The sequence below is a fragment of the Pelobates fuscus genome, chromosome 10 (genome assembly GCF_036172605.1).
Source record: "Pelobates fuscus isolate aPelFus1 chromosome 10, aPelFus1.pri, whole genome shotgun sequence".
NCBI lineage: Eukaryota > Metazoa > Chordata > Amphibia > Anura > Pelobatidae > Pelobates > Pelobates fuscus.
Window position 1 is genome coordinate 127,627,685 of NC_086326.1, and position 17,373 is coordinate 127,645,057.

The following is a 17,373-nucleotide window of genomic DNA, read 5'->3' on the forward strand; positions in this document are numbered from 1 at the left end:
ACAGGGAGTTTGGTCTGTCACTGTGAAGCGGGCGTAACCCTTACATTACCTGATCGATACAACATCATACCTGATGTTTTAAAGCAGGTTATTCCAAACAATTTAGGAATGTTAGGTGATTTATGCCCTTTATGGATTAAAACTAGACTCTGCATCAACTATGTAATTTTCCATGGGAGTTTTGCCATGGATCCCCCTCCGGCATGCCACAGTCCAGGTGTTAGTCCCCTTGAAACAACTTTTCCATCACTATTGTGGCCAGAAAGAGTCCCTGTGGGTGTTAACATTTGCCTGCCCATTGAAGTCTATGGCAGTTCACCCGATTCGCCGGTTCGCAAACATTTGCGGAAGTTCGCGTTCGCCGTTCGCGAACCGAAAATGTTATGTTCGCGACATCACTAATTGTAAATATAGCACCCAAGCATTATGGAACATTTTTTGAATTAGTAACCTATACCTTATCGGGAGATCTCAATTCTTGAATTTTATTATTATAATATATGTCCGCTAGACCACTGTATATTTCCAGGTAGAACAGCTAGCCAAATCTGCCTTCGGACATTGTGGCAAGCATTTTGTGTGTTTTTTCTTTATTTTTTTTATTCATGTTTCTGTTATGCCTTATATGTCATAATGCTTAGTGTATTAATCCCCCTATTCTCTCCTTTCTTAACTTTTACATATATTGTTTTTACACTTCTTGTGTTTTTGTCAATTTGCCCATTCTTTATTGCTCTTGTTTTAATGCATATATAGGATTTTTCAAATATACGGTAAAAATGGCTGAATTGCAAACATTCTCGAAGTCAGAAGTGCTTCCAATTTGGCTTCTCGGGCCTTAAATTTAAAATTCAGTTTGAATTCTCATTTTATTGAATAACTCTGAAACTGTTTTCACGTTTTGTGCTCTTGTGCCAGTCTTTCATTATTTCTGTACTCTTGTTTTCCAACCTCACCATTCTTTGTTGCTTCTCCATTTCACCTTGTGTGCATTCTATCTTATTTCTCTAATCCCCAATTTATAGTTTTTTGCACACACTTCTCTTTTAGTGACATTTGCTTCTTTATCACGCTTTATGATCTACCAGCCACTTTCTCTTTGCCATATCCAAGTTTCCATTACTTATCACAGTTACATGGTAATATAGGCTAAAAAGACTCAAGTCCACCAAATTTGCTTCAACATATCTCTACTCCTGATGATCCAACAGATTCCAAAAATTATAAAAGCTCAATTTAAAGCAATTTCCAAGTGTCCCTTTCCCTCTTTAATCTGTTAACTATTTTCTGCCTTTTTCATCCCTGGTCACATGCTGTTTGACGACATTTTTATATTCCTAGGAAAACATCTGTCTCTGAGGGATATGTTTTATTCTTCTGGGCCTCGGGCTTTTAACCTAATTTAAATTCGCACATTTCTGTTTTCACACGTAACTTTCACTGAAGCTTTTATCTGATTCTTTGGTTGTGAGATACAACACCCCCCTACTGTGCAAAGCAAAACTTACTTAAAATAGCCCCTATCTTCACTTGTATAATACATAAATCTTAACTATAATTTGACACTCACAAACACAGATATGAATCGATAGAGTAAGATAACAGAATGTATAAAATAAGATAATAGAAGATTATAGTAGGGATTTTGATCCATGCTGGCTGTATAGTCTCATGAAATACCTGTGGGTTGTTTGTACCAAATTCTGCAACTCTCCAGATAATTTAAAAAGTGCACTGTTGGATTTAACATTTGTGCATTTGTGGACTGTGCAGATGATTGAAAAAAAAAATAGAAGGATTACTTTAAGGACCATAAAAACTTCTGCTTGTTAAAGTAGTTATGGTATGAGGACTGTGTTTGTGCAGGGTTTTATTTTAACCCCTTAGTGACCAGACCATTTTTTCAATTTTCTTACCGAGTCCTTCCATCTCCATCTCTTGGCCCCCAGCAGCACCCCATTTAAGCATGTTTAGGTGAGTGCAGCCAGCCCCTTGTTTTACTAAAAAATACTAAACATACCCCATTTGCAATACCTTGGGTTGTCTACTTTTGCAAATGGTATGCCATCATGGGGGCAAATGGTATGCCATCATTCGTATGGGCTACCATACGGTCTCAAAGGCAACATAACTAATCTGGCAAATTTCAATGTCAAAAAAATGAAATGCAAGCCTTATATGTGACTCTCTAACTTTCCAAAACACCATAAAACCTGTACATGGGGGGTACTGTTATTCTCGGGAGACTTCACTAAACACAAATATTAGTGTTTTAAAACAGTAAAACATATAACAATGATAATATAGTCCATAAAAGTGCCGTTTGTTTGTAAAAAATGCAAAAAACGTAACTTTTACTTAACATATCATTGTTGTAATACAATTTACCAGTTTTAAACACTAATATTTGAGTTCAGCGAAGTCTCTCGAGTAAAACAGTACCCCCTATGTACAGGTGTTATGGTGTCTTGGAGAGTTACAGGGTCAAATATAGTGCTTGGGAATAAATTCTCTGCACTTTCTCCCTGTGTTGTCAGGCATGTCAATCAAATTTTAAATAATCAAATCACATCACAAGACTTAAATATACATGTAGAATTTTAATATATATGCATTTATCGGTATTTAAATTCTACGTGTATACTAATGTAATCTTTTATGTAATTATATGTATTTATCTCTCTCTCTCTCTATCTATCTATCTATCTATCTATCTAATTTGCGGTTATTTGTATTTTATATATAGATATATATAGAATGTCATTCTAAGTGTATTTTGTTACCAATATATATATTAATAACAAAATACAGTTAGAATGAAATTACATATGAATATATAATGTATTTTACATTTTGTTTCAATATTTTATTTATTTATTATTAATAAATACGTAATTATACGTGTATATATATTTCCTGGCCATATCCATGGCAGCACAACATTGGGGTAGCTCCTCCCTATCCCCATTGGACAGGAATAATAATTAAGCCGTATAAGTACCACCTCCTGCCCCTCCTTCCCCAGTCTTTTTTTCCTGTCCTATCCATAGGACATGTCGGTCTTTTAAGACTGCTAAATTTTATTTTATGGCTTACCTGAGGATTAGTTCCTCTGGCCCCTAGGGAGTTCACCCTCTCTCCCCTGGGAAGTCTCCAGTATACGGCCCTGTGCAAAGGTGTCCCCCTGGAGAGAACCCCTTTAATGACCGGGGGTTTTTTCCTTCCAATTGCTCAGTGGTAACATGGGAAGGAAAATGGAATTTGGCTGGGTTCCGGTTTGGTATTTCCCCACCAGGATCAAGGTAATATGGTTTGATTTTTACCTGCTGGTTTTTGATTCCAGGAGTGGTTTGGTTTTCCGGCACTTTTCTTTCTGTTAAGTTTGCTGTGGAGGCGTTCTGGGTTCCCCTGGATGCATGGTTCCCTGCTCGGCGTTCGGTAGTTTCCTGTGCGCCTGCGTGGGTTTCGGGGACTCCCGGACGCATGCGCGGCATTCGGTACTTCTGGCGTTCGCATGGTTTCATTCGCATAAACGCGCGAACGCCATTTGCACGTATTGGCGCGTTCGTGCGCAAAAATCTGTTCGTTTGATTTCTAAATTAGGCCGTTCGCGCATCTTTTTCGGTCATTTGCGCATGCGCGATGACGTCAGACGCCCTTTTAAAGTGCCAGGCCTCCTTTTTTTGGTCAGTTTGAAATTTCAGCTTCTTGGAGAGTTTCTGGCACCGTTGAGATCTAGGAGCTGCAAGATTCGTCTTTTCAGATTCCTTTTTCTTTTAAGGTAAGTTTTTCACATTTTTTGTTTGGTTTCTTGTAGTTTATCTTCTTGGTTTTAGTTTCGCTGTTCCATCTATCATTTATAGATGGATTCGCGTTCAAGATCCAGAGAATCGGATTCTTCTCATCATAATAGGTCACAATCTAAGCGACATAGGTAAGCCATCCTTTTTGGGAAAACTTTATATTGATATTATAAATAAATAAAAGAGTGGTAATGTACTAATGCTCACGCTTGGTGTATTGCAGTGATAAAAGTACAAAGACTTCAGGATCGTCCAAAGGGAAGTCGCCCAAAGGGACGCTGTGTATATCCTGTGATAACAGAGCCATAGAAGGGAAACGTCTCTGTTTGAATTGTCTCTCAGCAGCTGCTGGACCTTCTCAGTCAACACCGGACTTTAGGCAGCTTATCAAGCATGCAGTTGCCCGGGGCATCAGAGAGGTTGATAAGACCCACAAGCGACCTAGATATTCTGAGCCGTCAGATTGGTCTCCTGATAACTCGGAGGATGAATTTATGGATACAGCTTCGCTGAGAGACTTGGCTTTTTCCTCGGAGGAGGATGCTATGCCGGATCCTGACTTCCTGGTACCTGCGGAGGTGGATCATTTGATTGCTAGGGTTAGAGAAACCCTTGCCTTGAAAGAACCCTCAGACGAGGAACCCTCTACATCTAACCGCTATTTCTCAGATCTTAGGAGGAAAAGAGCGGCTTTCCCTGTCCATACCACTATTAGTGACCTTATTAAAGAAGAATGGTCCAGGTCTGATAGGAGATCATCTGCAAAAGGGAAGTTCTCCAGATTATACCCCTTTGATTCCAAAGATGCTGAAACATGGGATCTTCCACCCAAAGTTGATGCTGCTGTGGTTAGGCTAGCCAAGCGCACTACCCTGCCTGTGGATGATGCAGGCTCCTTCAGGGATCCAATGGATCGTAACATGGAGTACTACCTGTCTAAATCTTATGTAGCCTCAGGCACAAGTCTCCACCCTGCCGTTGCTCTCACGTCTGTTTCTAGAGCTATTAAGGTTTGGCTGCAGGAGCTGGAGGGGGACATAAGAAGTGGCAGAAGCCGTTCCTCTATTATTGATGCCCTGAAGGATATGCGTCTAGCGATTGATTTCTCTTCGGAGGCCGCGGTGGATCTGGTGAGAGGCCTTGCTAGAAATATGTCCTTCTCGGTTTCCTCCAGGCGGGCACTTTGGCTCAGATCTTGGTCGGCCGATGCTTCCTCCAAGAATAGTTTGTGTTCTCTGCCATTTCACGGGAATATGTTGTTTGGCAAGAATTTGGATGAATGCATTAAGAGGGCGGCTGAAGGTAATAAAGCCTTTCTACCCCAAGAGAGGAAGTATAAGGGATCCTTTCGTGCCCGGAAAGAGTACCATTCCTTTCGTGACAGTAGGTCCTACAAGCCTGGTAGGGAATATTCCAGATTTCAACCTGGAAGAGGAGCCCCTTCTGGAAACAGAGGAGGCAGGTCACGCGGTTCATCTTCCTCTAAAAATCCGAGGAATCTATGACTACGTACTGCCCAAAACCGAAGGTGTCGGGGCTTGTCTTCTCCAGTATTTTCCGAGATGGACCGATTCCACAAGCGACATTTGGGTGCTGGATATTATTCGGAGAGGTTACCTGCTAGAATTCTTCAAGTATCCTCCCAACAGGTCCTTTCACCTCACAAAGTGGCCAGGAGACAAGGAAAAGTGCATGGCTCTACAAAACTTCATCCTTTCCTTGCAGAAGGAGAATGTCATCATCAAAGTGCCAGCAGGCGAAATAACTCAAGGGTTTTACTCCCACATCTTCTTAACAAGGAAGGCCTCAGGAGGATGGAGACCCATTCTGGATCTACACAGACTGAACAAGCATCTGCACATTCGCAGATTCAAAATGGAATCCCTGCAGTCTATAATAAAGGTTGTGTCGCCCAACCAATGGATGCTGTCTATAGATCTGTTGGACGCATATTTTCACGTTCCCATTGCCCGAATCCATCAGAAGTTTCTGAGGTTTGCTGTGGAAGAGGGTCATTTCCAGTTCAGGGCCCTCCCCTTTGGACTGAGCACAGCCCCAAGAACGTTTACAAAGGTCCTGATTGTTCTCATCGCAGAACTCAGAAAGCAGAACATTGCTATTTACCATTATTTGGACGACGTCTTGATCTTAGGAAACGACGTAGATTCTGTAACATCCCAGGCTATTACCAGCATTCAGTTTCTGCAAGCTCACGGCTGGAAGATCAACACCAAGAAGAGCCACCTCCTCCCAACGCAATCTATGGTTTACTTAGGTGCTCACTTCGACACTCTGAAGGGTACTGTCCAGCTCTCTTCAGCAAGAATACTGAAACTCAAGAGATTATTGAGAAGAATGCTGAAATCCTCAGTTGCCCCTGCAAAGGTTATAATGAGCCTCCTTGGTTCCATGTCCTCCACGATAGGTCTGACCAGATGGGCTCAGTGGAGGATGAGACCGTTCCAAGCCAACTTCCTGAGTCAATTCTCATCCGGGAACCTCTTCCAGCCCATCAAGCTTCCCCTGAATGTACGCCATTCTCTGATCTGGTGGCTAAACAGAAAGCACCTATCCAGAGGTTTTCCATTAGGGGACATCGCGTGGAGAACTGTGACAACGGATGCCAGCCAGTGGGGCTGGGGCGCTCATTATCTCCACGACTTTGCGCAGGAAGAATGGAAGTTCAGGACAAGCAATGTCCATTCCAATCTGCAAGAGCTTCTGGCTGTCCTCAAGGCTTTGAAGCACTTCTCGATCTATCTCAAGGGTCAATGGGTGAAGATAAGGACGGACAACTCCACCGTAGTATCCTATGTCAATCACCAAGGGGGTACCAGGAGCTGCAAGATGATGGAAATAATGAATCGCCTGATGTGGTGGGTTCAGAGAAACCTGGCGGGCATTACAGCCATCCATCTTCCAGGGAAACTGAATCAACTTGCAGATCCAGAATAGATCCAGGGGAATGGTGCCTATCTCACAGGGTTTTCCGCATGATTGTGGACAAGTGGGGTCTCCCTCAAGTAGACCTTCTTGCCACTCGGTCCAACCGGAAGGTAGCCCTTTTCTTCACAAAAGATGAAGACCACCTGGCACTGGGAAGGGGTGCCTTATCAAGCCCCTGGAGGTTCAGAATGGGCTATGCGTTCCCCCCGTTTCCACTAATTCTACCGCTCCTGAGGAAGTTGAGAACGGAGCAGGTGTCTCTCATCCTGATTGCACCTTATTGGCCTCGGAGACCTTGGTTTCCTCTGCTTCTGAGTCTTTCGGTGGAACCTCCTCTCCCACTCCCAAAAGATGCGGATCTTCTGTCCCAGGGTCCTGTGAGGCATCCAGACCCTGTCTCTCTCAACCTCATGGCTTGGAGACTGAAAGGAACCGGCTTTTGAACAGAGGATTCTCCCAGGCCGTTATTGATACTATGCTGAGGGCGCGTAAGCTTTCCACTTCAGCCACTTATTATAGAGTGTGGGAGGTTTTCTCCGACTGAGCCCTTCAGAAATGTGGATGTTCAAGATCCCTCCTCCTCTAATATTTTGGATTTCCTGCAATCTGGCCTTGCTAAAGGGCTGAGCTATAACACTCTCAAGGTGCACGTTTCGGCCTTGTCCGCCCTAACCAGTCATAGATGGGCGTTGGACTCGGATGTCATCAGATTCATCAAAGGGGTCCTTCAGATGAAACCTTCCATCCTGGAATCTCCCTCTGGTTCTGGATGCCATGAAACTGAAACCATTTGAATCAGTTTCCCTACAGGTTCTCTCTATTAAGACTGCCTTGCTGGTTGCCCTAGCTTCTGGCAGGAGAGTTTCTGAGCTCAATGCTCTGTCCATCAAAGAGCCTTTTACTATCTTTCACAAGGACAGAGTGGTCCTCCGTACGGTTCCTGTTTTTCGACCAAAAGTCACCTCCTCCTTTCACATCAATGAGGATATTGTTCTTCCATCTCTGAGGTCGGATTCCCATGAGCTGGGGAATTCTGCTGACCTGTCCTCTCTGGATCTAGTGAGATGCCTCCGGATGTATATTGAGAGGACTTCTGCTTGGCGTTCTTCTGACAGTCTTTTCGTCCTGCATAGCGGCTGTAAAAAGGGCTCACAAGCTCCCAAATCTGCCATTAGCAGATGGATAGTAGCGGCTATCATTCTGGCTTATCAGTCCGCCGGATTTCCGGTCCCTGTCGGTCTTAAAGCCCATTCTACTAGGGCTCTCTCTTCTTCCTGGGCAGCCGCAGCTAATGTCTCTCCTGAACTCATTTGTAAAGCAGCTACATGTTCTTCCTCTAACACTTTCATTAAGATCTACCAGATTGATGTCAGAGCAGGGTTGTCTGATCAATTTGCTAAGTCAGTCCTGTCTGTATCCAATACCTGATTTCTGTGTCTTTCACTTGTTGTGGTGTTAATACACTTTGCATTTGAAAAATTTTGAGTCTGTGTCTCTTTCCCTCCCTGGTTTATTGCTTGGGTATTACCCAATGTTGTGCTGCCATGGATATGGCCAGGAAAATGGAAAATGTATTCATACTTACCGTAATTTTCTTTTCCTGGTTATATGCCATGGCAGCACAAGGGTCCCACCCGGGGCTATTGCTGGAACACGTGACTGGGGAAGGAGGGGCAGGAGGTGGTACTTATACGGCTTAATTATTATTCCTGTCCAATGGGGATAGGGAGGAGCTACCCCAATGTTGTGCTGCCATGGCATATAACCAGGAAAAGAAAATTACGGTAAGTATGAATACATTTTCCATTATATATATATATATATATTATATATATGTAACGTCATTCTAAGTGTATTTTAATACTAATATATTTACTTATATTAAAATACATTACGTATGACGTTACATATATAATATGTATATTATACATGTAGAATTTTAATAAATATGCATTTATAGGTATTTAAATTCTACGTCTATACTAATGTAATCTTTTATGTAATTATATGTATTTATCTCTCTCTCTCTCTCTCTCTCTATATATATATATATATATATATATATATATATATATATATATTTGCGGTTATTTGTATTTTATATATAGATAGATATATATATAGAATGTCATTCTAAGTGTATTTTGTTACCAATATATACATATTAATAACAAAATACAGTTAGAATGAAATTACATATGAATATATAATTTATTTTACATTTTGTTTCAATATTTTATTTATTTTATTTATTTATTATTGTAATTATACGTGTATATTTATATATATATATATATATATATATGTGTATATATCTATTATATATATGTAACGTCATTCTAAGTGTATTTTAATACTAATATATATACTTATATTAATATTAAAATATATTACGTATGACATTACATATATATAATATGTATATATATATATTATATATACATATATTATATATATAAAAATACTTTTAATTTATTTTAAAACATGTTTAATCTTTTTTTTTTACCCTACCTACCAGCAGGGGGACTGTCTGATATTTTAGACCCCCCCCCCCCCCCCCTGCTGGCAGATCCACAGCCAGCTATAGGGGGCCAGATTTGCCGGGGAGGGCTGCCTGGGCTGTCAGGCAACCCTCCAGAAGAGGATTGCGGCGGAGGTAAGTACCTCCGATCTCCAGGGGGCTTAAGCCGTTACGGCGTTCTATGCCGCCGCAACGGCTTTAAAGCCCTTTAAAGCCGGGACGGCATAGAACGCCGTAATGGCGTTAAGGTGTTAAACACTCATATTTGTGTTCAGCGAAGTCATCAGAGTATAACAATACATACACACACACACCCAATTGTATTTCCTATATACCGTATATACTCGAGTATAAGCCGGCCCGAATATAAGCCGAGGCCCCTAATTTTACCCCAAAAAACTGGGAAAACTTATTGACTCGAGTATAAGACTAGGGTGGGAAATGCAGCAGCTACTGGTAAATTTCTAAATAAAATTAGATCCTAAAAAAATTATATTAATTGAATATTTATTTACAGTGTGTGTGTGTGTATGAGTGCAGTGTGTGTGTATATGAGTGCAGTGTGTGTGTGTATATGAGTGCAGTGTGTGTGTATATGAGTGCAGTGTGTGTGTATGAGTGCAGTGTGTGTGTGTATGAGTGCAGTGTGTGTGTGTATGAGTGCAGTGTGTGTATGAGTGCAGTGTGTGTATGAGTGCAGTGTGTGTATGAGTGCAGTGTGTGTATGAGTGCAGTGTGTGTGTGTGTGTGTGAATGCAGTGTGTGTGTGTATGTGTGCAGTGTGTGTGTGTATGTGTGCAGTGTGTGTTTGTATGTGTGCAGTGTGTGTTTGTATGAGTGCAGTGTGTGTTTGTATGAGTGCAGTGTGTGTATGAGTGCAATGTGTGTGATGCAGTGTGTGTGTGTGTGTTGCAGAGCCTTGGTGGGGGGTGGGCATTTTTATTATAATTTTTTTATTATTATTTAAATTTTATTTTGTTAAATTATTTATTTATTTTTATTATTATAAATATTTTATTATTTATTTATTTTTTCGTCCCCCCTCCCTGCTTGATACACGGCAGGGAGGGGGGCTCTCACTCCCTGGTGGTCCAGTGGCATTGGTAGTTCAGTGGGGGGGAGGGGACTGGCTGAGAGTTTACTTACCTCTCCTGCAGCTCCTGTCAGCTCCCTTCTCCTCCGCGCCGGTCGGTGCAGCTCCCTCTGTCAGCTCACACTAAGTCTCGCGAGAGCCGCACTATGACCCCGCGGCTCTCGCGAGACTTACACTGGGAGCTGACCGAGGTGCTGAACGGACCGCTGCGGAGGAGAAGGGAGCTGACAGGAGCTGCAGGAGAGGTAAGTAAACTCTCTGCAGCCCCCACAGCCCCCTGTCTGTATTATGGCAATGCAAATTGCCATAATACAGACATTGACTCGAGTATAAGCCGAGTTGGGGTTTTTCAGCACAAAAAATGTGCTGAAAAACTCGTCTTATACTCGAGTATATACGGTACGTATAATATATTATACAATAATTAAAGTATTTTATGATATATTATACATATAGAATGCATATATATGATTGCATTATAAGTGTATTTTGAGATATATGTGTATATATCTCAAAGTACACTTATAATGAAATTATATATATTTACATATATATATACACCGTATATACTCGAGTATAAGTTGAGTTTTTCAGCACATTTTTTGTGCTGAAAAACCCCAACTCGACTTATAATCGAGTCAATGTCTGTATTATGGCAATTTACATTGGTGGGGGGTGGGCATTTTTATTCTTATTCTTATTTTAATAGTATTATTTTAATAGCTCTTACTTACCTCTCCTGCAGCTCCCTTCTCCTCCGCGCCAGTCCGGTCAGCTCCCTCTGCAAGTCCCAGTGTAAGTCTTGCGAGAGCCGGGGGGTCATAGCGCGACCGCGAGACTTACACTGGGAGCTGACCGGACCAGCGCAGAGGAGAAGGGAGCTGACAGGAGCTGCAGGAGAGGTAAGTAAGAGCTTTCTACCAGCCCCCCCCCCCCTACACAGCCCCCCTCCACTGAACTGCCAATGCCACTGGACCACCAGGGAGTGGGAGCCCCCCACCCTGCCATGTATCAAGCAGGGAGGGAGGACGAAAAAAAATTAAATAATATTAAAATAATCATACTTAAAAAATAATAATTAAAAAAAATTATTAAAATAGTTTAAAAAAAATAATAATAAAAAAGCCCTCCCCCCCCCCACCAAGGCTCTGCAGCACACACACACACACTGCACCACACACAGCACTCATATACACACACTGCACTCATACTCACACACACTGCACTCATACTCACACACACTGCACTCATATACACACTGCACTCATACACACTGCACTCATACACACACACTGCACTCATACACACACACTGCACTCATACACGCACTGCACTCATACACGCACTGCACTCATACACGCACTGCACTCATACACGCACTGCACTCATACACGCACTGCACTCATACACGCACTGCACTCATACACGCACTGCACTCATACACGCACTGCACTCAGACACACACACTGCATTCACTATATACACACTCTGTAAATAAATATTAAATTAATAGAATTTTTTAAGGATCTAATTTTATTTAGAAATTTACCAGTAGCTGCTGCATTTCCCACCGTAGTCTTATACTTGAGTCAATAAGTTTTCACAGTTTTTTGGGGTAAAATTAGGGGCCTCGGCTTATATTCGGGTCGGCTTATACTCGAGTATATACGGTATATGCTTTTACTATTTTATAATTTATTATACATCTATAATATATGTATAATAAATTAAATGTATTATTTAATTTTTTTTACAACATTTACAGTCCCCCTGCTGGCAGCTCCATAGACTTCTATTGCCGCCATGTGATCATGGTGATCACACGGCCCTGGAGGGCCGGAGCTGCTGCAGGGGGACTGCTGGGCTCACTGGCAGTCCCCCCCCGACTGGGATCGCCACGGATCGCCAGGTAAGTAAATGGGTCTGATTTGCCGCGGATGTACCAGGTATGTCCGAGGTCGTTATTGACCACCTTTTGTCGGACGTACCTGGTACGTCTAAGGTCGGGAAGGGGTTAAAATGCTGCAACTTGTAAGATATTTTAGACTTATTTTGCATGGGGTGTAACTACAACACCAGTGTCTGTCAATCAGTCAGCCTGGAATGAGAGCTCCTTGTTATATATGGCAATTTTGTTAAACCTTTGTGTTCTTTATCCGCACTCGGAGCATACGGCACTTTATGAGCATACGAATAGTTAACACATAGCATTTTCAAAATTAAAAGAAACACTATAGGGTCAGAAACACAAACGTATTCCTGACCCTATAGTGTTAAAAATACTATTTAGGGCCATGCCGCCCCTCCCCCCGCCACTTTATCTCCCCTTAAATAGCGTAAAAACTCTTATTTCATTTTATTTGGCTCTGCCCCCGATCGCCCCCTTGGCTGATATCAACAGAATTCCCACAGGAAAGCATTGGATTCGCTAAGATTGCCAAGGTGGAGGAACGGGGGCAGGGCCAAAGCTCCTGCTGGCCAATCAGCATCTCCTTATAGAGATGCATTGAATTAATGCATCTCTATGGTGAATGTTCAGTGTGTCCATGCAGAGATGGAGATGCAGAATGTCAGTGCTGTACACTGTGAAACACCGCCCGAAGAAGCACCTCCAGTTGCCATCTGTTGAGTGGCAGCAATCTAAACATTGCCTTTTCTCTCAATAGACAGTATTTACAGCAAATACAGCAAAATGTCTGCAAGGACTGACTATAATATTCAGAACAACTACATTAAGCTGTAGTATTTCTGGTGAGGTGACCATAGTGTCTGTAACGGACCGTTTCACTTACAAGAGGATAAAACCCAGTTTAGGCGATATCCCCCTTTCCAGATGCACAGGCAGCTCCTGCAAGCATCAATCTCCCGACTTGAAACACACGAACACTGAAATAGCTGAACAAGAAAAGAATACGAACAGCTTACACTCCTGGCAGTCAGCATACACTCCAATTCCCCCCAAGAACGAGACGACACATCGGTTTGAGGGTCAAGCAGAATCTCAGGTCTGGAACACCCAGCCTGCTTTTTATTACAGTTGTGCACATACAGGACACACCCAGGGGGAGGCATAAAACAACCAATCAAGTAACAGCACAACCCACATATTCCCTCCCCTCAGATAAGCAATTAACATAATTATTACATACAGTAAAAATACAGTTTCCACACATACTCTGTAACTTTAAAACCATAGATCACATTCACATAAATAAATAAATAAATTTATACATATCCACAATCAATCCATTCAGGGGAACAACATATTAAAAAATGGCATGAATCAGACCAGGGGTTCAAAAGTTAGTAAAAGTATCTTTTGTTCCCCCTGGCTGGCAGTATTTTTAATCTGGCTCACACAGTAAAAGTAAAAACATCCCCACAATGCATCCTGGTTTCCTCCCTCCTGCCCTGGAGATAATTGGAGAAGTAATCCAATTATCTCCCAGGTCAAAGACAAAACTCAATTACACATGTGGGGACCTAAATACAGGATTATGTTTTAAAATATATAAAGTTACTTTTATTACACCAAACACAGACATGTTACATATCCCCAGATAGCTCAGGTCTGGGTGCACATTATTAGGTGAATGGCACCCAGACCACACAAATACTGTTTTTAAAGGGCCCAATCCCCCAGGGACCATAATCACATGGCAAGAGGCTGGCAAGCAGTCCTCCACTTGGTTCTTTTAAAGGGGTATACACATACATTAACAGTGGTTATACATACAGGACAATATATAGTGGCTGTATTTGCCACAGTGTCCCTATAAAAAAAATGTATGTGCTCTAGTGGATACAATATATTCCTTAATAGTGCCACGAAACAAAAGGACATATTTTGTAATTATAGAGCACAAATACAATTCTTACATATTTTACAAATGTGCTGCCTCTAGCCTTGCCTCAGGGCCTGTACCAGTGGCCACCCCCCACTTACCCATATATTTTCTAACTTTCACTATGTTACTGTATTTGAACGTGCATCCTCATAAACTGCTGACAGCCTTTATAGTCTAGCACTGATCACAACAGTTTTTAATAGGATATAAGAAAAATAGGCAAACTCAGATTCATTGCCACTTAGCAATTTTGGCTCATAATATAAACATATCTGTGCGTATTTCAGATTTTTGGAATTTTTTTTTTTTCTGTTGATTACACATGAATAATGTGATAGCAGAGTATGAAGTTGAAATATCACTAAATTTAATTTATTGACTAAGTGCTGCTGAGTTATTTCTTTCATTTGCTTGTTTAGCCATTTCATAAATGTGTGTGTCTGTGTACAGCTTGAATGTACAGAACCTAATCCCATCTCCCTTTAGAGTCTCTCCCCCTGTGCTCACATCCTTTAGCTTTTCAGATAAGATCTGTCAGGCTAGGCTTACGGCTGGTTACAAATCCCATGCCTCTCTAGAGAAGCAGGGAACTGGTTCATCACACTAATAGTCATTTAATCAAATGTGAAGCATTTGAATGGACACTATCAGCACAAACAGGGTAATTAGTTGTGGAGAGACACGAGGAATCAGCATTAGCTGCATAGTAGCCAGTTGGATGTAAAATAAGATTTTATGGGTTAGTAATATTATTTCTATATATTATATATAATTGCCTTAGTTATGTAAATTCAAAATATGCATTTGATAGCTCAGCCCAATTGGTATATTTGCTTGTATCAACATCCTAAAAAGCATGATTAAATAATGCCAGAGTTCTTTGTATCAATGTAGTGTAATCCTTGTGCATATGGTAGGCATCTGTGATTTAAGGCCCTACTTATAACTCTGGAGATTAGTTATACAGGGGTAGAGTAAAAGGTTATTTTTGTACGAATTATAAAAATGTGGAAATCTCTGCCTAAGGAAATAATAATACCAAATTATAAAAATAGAAAAAAAAGAAAAAAAAAAAAGGCTGCATGCTTTTCTGGAGAAAACAATTTACAGTTTATAATAGTTAAAAGGTCTGGTGACAGCACATTATTATATATCATTTGCTATTTTGGAATTAAGAATTGTTTTCCCTCTTTGTGGTGCAATTGGGAAACACTTTTTAAATTGGGTTTTCCACCTATTTTTAGATCAACAGCAGAAACAGATTGGTACAAAGTTAAACATGATGTACCTTAATTATTTTTTTCAAGGTAGATTATTAGTTTACTAAGTCATGCAGAGGTGGCTCTGGACGCTAGGCGGCTGCAAGGCCTTCAGTGTAACATGAGGTGCCTAATGATACCCATAATGGAAAAAAAAAAACCCACAAGCAATAGTAACATTAACTGGACACACATATATACTCTCTCTCTCTTTCTTTCTCTCTCTCTCTCTCTCTCTCTCTCTCTCTCTCTCTCTCTCTATATATATATATATACACACACACACAGATACAAACTGCCAGACAGACATACACTCACATAGTGATTCTCAATGCCAGACACACTAACATGCCCACACATGCCTCAGACCTACACAGGCGGACATACACATCCCAAAACACAGCTGGTCACTTTAACAGATTATGGGCTGTATCCTTCCAATGATGCCCTGGAAACCTCTTCTTCCTCCCTCTCTCCCCACAGCTCCACTTCCCTCTCTCCCACCCAGCTCCATCTCCCTCTCTTCCACCCAGCCCCATCTCTCTCTCTCTCTCTCCCCAGTTCCATCTCCACTTCATCCCACTATCACACCTCACCTCCATCTCCTTCTTTCCCTGTAAGTTTTATCTGCCTCTCACCCACCCAGCTCCATACTTCTCTCCCCATATATCCATCTCTCTTTCTCCTCTCCACATCTCACAACTCCATCTCCCTCTCTCCCCCAGCTCACCTCCCTATCTTTACTCTATCCCCCTCAGCTCTATCTCTCACTAACCCCTCAGCTCCATCTTTCTCTCTCCCACCCAGCTCCATCTCCCTTTCACCCCTCAGTTCTATCTCAACTCCATCTATCCCCAGAGGAGGAGTGCCATGCTCGGTGTGACACTTGACCATCTAAGAGGCTAATCTTCATATTGTTCCCATAGGGCCCATACTTTGTGGAAGGTGGTTATGGTGCTGCAGATTTGTGCTGTTAATTTGTCCATTAAATAGTTGTCCCTAATTTTTGCTAGTACCATGGACATATGTGGTAACTCCGCAGTCCTGCACTTTTACTATCAACCATAGAAGAGTTAGTACTTTGCAAATTCACTTTAAACTCCACATGTCTTTGGATACATTTTTAATAAATACATAACACTCACTTTATCTGCCTATTTACTTTTTATTTTTGTTTTGGGGGGGTGACACCTTAGAATTCTGTGCTACAAGCACCTGCCATGTAAATCCGGCCCTGAATAAACTCAATTCATCTTTTGACATTTCCCCATTATCTATTTGCTAGCAATTTGGCTATAGAGTGAATTTAACTTCTAACATTTGTGAATGGCATGTCTTCCTCAATCTTTGATATTAACTTAAATGCTCTTTTCTATTAGGACTTAAAATCTAGAGTTTATGACTACTCTTTAGAATATACAGGAGACTGTATTTAGGCAAGGACAGATTAGTGAAATTACCTGTTTTTTTTTCATTTTTCCAACCCTAACCAGTGATATTTACTGGTTAGGGTTGGACGTTTAAGTATTACAATTTAATATACTGCACATTAAATGAATAATTACTTATTTACTTCTGCTTAAATTGTGAAATCTCAAAATTTACTTTTTAAAAAAAAATCATTTAACATTTTTTATTTCAGAATACTCATGGCACTAGATTTACAATAGATCGTCACAGTGGAATCTTAAGGATAAAAACTGGGCTGCCTTTAGACTTTGAAAAATCCAGAACTCATTTTGTTACAGTGTTAGCCAAGGTATGTCAGTTTTATACTTACATATGTTATATTTGTATAATACATCTTCATATCCTCCAACAGAAAACCTTTTCCCTTCAAAACAAATGTGAGGAAAATAAAATACCTACAGAAAATCTCATTACCCTAAACCTCCCCCAAACT

General features: G+C 41.1%; 1 protein-coding gene across 1 annotated transcript in view; it reads left to right on the forward strand.

The window, feature by feature from the left end:
* The window catches only part of CDHR1 (cadherin related family member 1), a 166,393-nt gene that overhangs the window by 39,980 nt on the left and 109,040 nt on the right, over nt 1-17,373 (forward strand). The window contains exon 7 of the mRNA XM_063435215.1: nt 17,113-17,229. Within this exon, the coding sequence (XP_063291285.1) occupies nt 17,113-17,229 (117 nt within the window). The remainder of the gene's footprint in view (nt 1-17,112; nt 17,230-17,373) is intronic.